The sequence below is a fragment of the Hipposideros armiger genome, unplaced genomic scaffold (assembly GCF_001890085.2).
Source record: "Hipposideros armiger isolate ML-2016 unplaced genomic scaffold, ASM189008v1 scaffold_48, whole genome shotgun sequence".
NCBI classification, from domain to species: domain Eukaryota; kingdom Metazoa; phylum Chordata; class Mammalia; order Chiroptera; family Hipposideridae; genus Hipposideros; species Hipposideros armiger.
Genome location: NW_017731398.1, coordinates 3573938 through 3576647, shown reverse-complemented (window position 1 = coordinate 3576647; position 2710 = coordinate 3573938). Strand labels below are relative to the sequence as shown.

At 52.4% G+C, this 2710-nt stretch overlaps 1 protein-coding gene across 1 annotated transcript in view; it reads right to left on the bottom strand.

The window, feature by feature from the left end:
- Positions 1–2220, bottom strand: part of BCL2A1 (BCL2 related protein A1) — an 8446-nt gene extending 6226 nt beyond the window's left edge. Inside the window, exons 1-2 of the mRNA XM_019639985.1 lie at positions 1933–2220; positions 152–744 (exon numbers count right to left, since the gene is read on the bottom strand). Of these exons, the coding sequence (XP_019495530.1) occupies positions 152–744; positions 1933–1966 (627 nt within the window). The 5' untranslated portion in view covers positions 1967–2220. The remainder of the gene's footprint in view (positions 1–151; positions 745–1932) is intronic.
- Between the last annotated feature and the right edge of the window lie 490 nt (positions 2221–2710).

The window sequence follows — 2710 nt, the reverse complement described above, 5'->3', positions numbered from 1 at the left end:
TGAAGATGGCTTAGAGATGCTTGAAAATACCATCGTTAGGGGAGTGTGTGTGTGTGTGTGTGTGTGTGTGTGTGTGTGTGTGTGTAATTAGCAAGGAAACTGTCAATTCCTATTTCCAAGTAAGGAACCATGAAGACTCCATCACACATACCCAGCCTCCGTTCTGCCTTATCCATTCTCCTGTGTGTTTCGTTATGAAGTCAGCAACAAAGTACGAAATCTCCTTGTAAGTATCCACATCTGGGGAGATCCGCTCCTTGAGCAGCTTCTTGATGAGAACACCTTCAAATGCGAATATGGTCACAATTCTGCCCCAGTTAATGACGCCGTCTTCAAACTCCTTTTCCATCACTTCGTTGAATATTGTCCTGGCAGTGTCTACAGACACGACACTGAAATTGTCCAAGCACGGCTTCAGATTCTTCTCCACTTCCTTTTGGACTGAAGAGGCAACATCTTGCAACACCCTGGAGGCTCTGCTGGGGCCAGTTCCGGGCTGCGGCACCTGCAGGACGTACTGCAGGTAGTCCTGGGCCAGCGTGTGGATGTACCCAAACTCGCAGTCGGTCATCTTCAGCCGGGTGGAGAGCAGCGTCTTGAGCGGGCTCACTGGGAAGTGGCTGAGAAACTCTGAAGCCAGAGTTCCAAACCCAGGAGGATGTGACTCACAATGACGTGTAGGGCCGGTGGAATTTCTGCTTGCATGACACAGAATCCTTCCTCCCAGGCATTTGCTGGCGTAGGCTGTGTGTGAAAGTGAAAGTTTAGAATGTGAAAGAGGAAAAAGGTTCCGAGGGGCCACTTCCTCATCCTGTATGTGGTTGATTCAGCTTTCCAAACTCTTAATTGCTGGACCCCTTGTTCGCTGCTAGTGAAACGTAACATGGTACAGCCCCCGTAGAAATCTGGCAGTTCCTAAAAAGTTAAATATAGAACGACCAGGTGACCTGGCATTTCCACTTCTAAGTGTACATACCCAAAAGAACAGGAAATAGGTACTCAGACAAATACTGAAACACACATGTTCACAGCAGCATTCTGTACAACAGCCAACAAGTGGCAACGACCCAAATGTCCCTCACCAGATGACAGATTAACACATTATGGGACATTATTCAGCCATGACAGGAATGAAGCACTGACACTCGCTACAATGTGCGTGAGCCTCAGAAACATGCCACCTGAAAGAAAGCCACGATAGGAAATGGCTTTAATAAGTCAATCCAGAGACAGAAAGCTGGCCGGCGGCTGCCAGGGGCTGAGGGTGGGGTGGGGTGGTAACTGCTTACTAGGTACAGGTTTTACTCTGAGGAAGAAGTTTGGGAGTTACACAGAAGTGGTGATTACACCACACTGAATATATTAAGCATCACTGAGCCGTTCACTTGAAGATGGGTTATTTTATGTGAATTTCACGTGCCAAAAAAAAAAAAGTCTTAAATGCAGCCCAGTGGCTGAACTGTATTGATGAGAATTTGGAAAGGAGGGTAGCGAACACCTGGGTGACAGGGCACAGGCTCTCCAGTGGCTCTGGCAGTACCGCCCTGGCACTTTGGTGCCTGAGTGAGGGCGACATGGGGAGGGCAGACGGAAATATCTCCTCTGGTCTTCACCTGCCATTTACTCTAGAGCATCTGCTAGGTGGGAATCAGTTACCTACTGGGAATGTAACTTTCAGCCAGCGCCCTTAATTCAGGAATTACCCCGTGTATGGGTCAGAAAGAGCACTGGACCCGGATTCAGTGCCAGCCAAAGCCCTGGCCCCTCTGTGCGCCCGCCGTGTGTACAGTGAGACAGCACGTGTGGACCTCCGAGAGCTGGGGCCAGGGCCAACGGACACGACCTATCGCCACGCCTGTAACATTGCTAGCTCCCCACCTGTCACCTGGGCTGATGAGGAACCCGGCTCCCTGTGCGGGCATAACTTCATACCTGCACAGTCTGAAGTGCAATGCAAGTCCATCATTTTATCCGCTCAGGCAGTCATTCCGGGAAACAGCTGGCGGACATGGTGACACGACCGGGTGAGGGCGGCGCTGGGGACTTGGGGTGGGTTTCAAGTGTCCTGGCCAGAGTACAGGGCAATCACAGCATCAGGGGACCATATATATCCCTGGCTGCCAGTGCTGGTAGCAGGCAGGAGCAGTGCATGGGAGAAAGGGGACAAGCTCTGGGTCCCTGGAGAAATTGCATTCACTCTTTTTCTATCCGCATATGGAATGACTGATTCTTTGCATCAGGTTGTATGAACAGCTGCAAACAGGTAAAAAAGTCACATGTAACCTGTATTTCTGCACTATCACCAAAGGGGCTAAGGGGGAAAAGAGCTGCTTAGGGTGCTCGTTAAGAGACTTGTCGCCGCCCAGCCAGCGCTCCTACTGGCCTCCTATCAGGAATGTAACCGACCGGCCCGAGGCTCCGCCCTGCACGCACCGCCCACTGTGCACTGAGGCCACGCCCCCCCCCTCCGGGCTGTTCCAGCGGAAGGCTGAGCAAGGCTGGGCTGTACGTTCCCGGAAGTCAGCCCCCTCTGACCCCATGACTTGCCATCACCTTTGTGGGGGCTGAGGCTGCACACACCTTCCTCCGCTCTAATCTGACCCACGGCCAGCCTGCACTGTGGTCTGCCAGCCCTGCCAGCCTCTGCCACCTCCCTCCTCACCCTCGCTCACAGGCAGCTCCCGCAAGGCATCTCTTAGCGCCGCGTCCT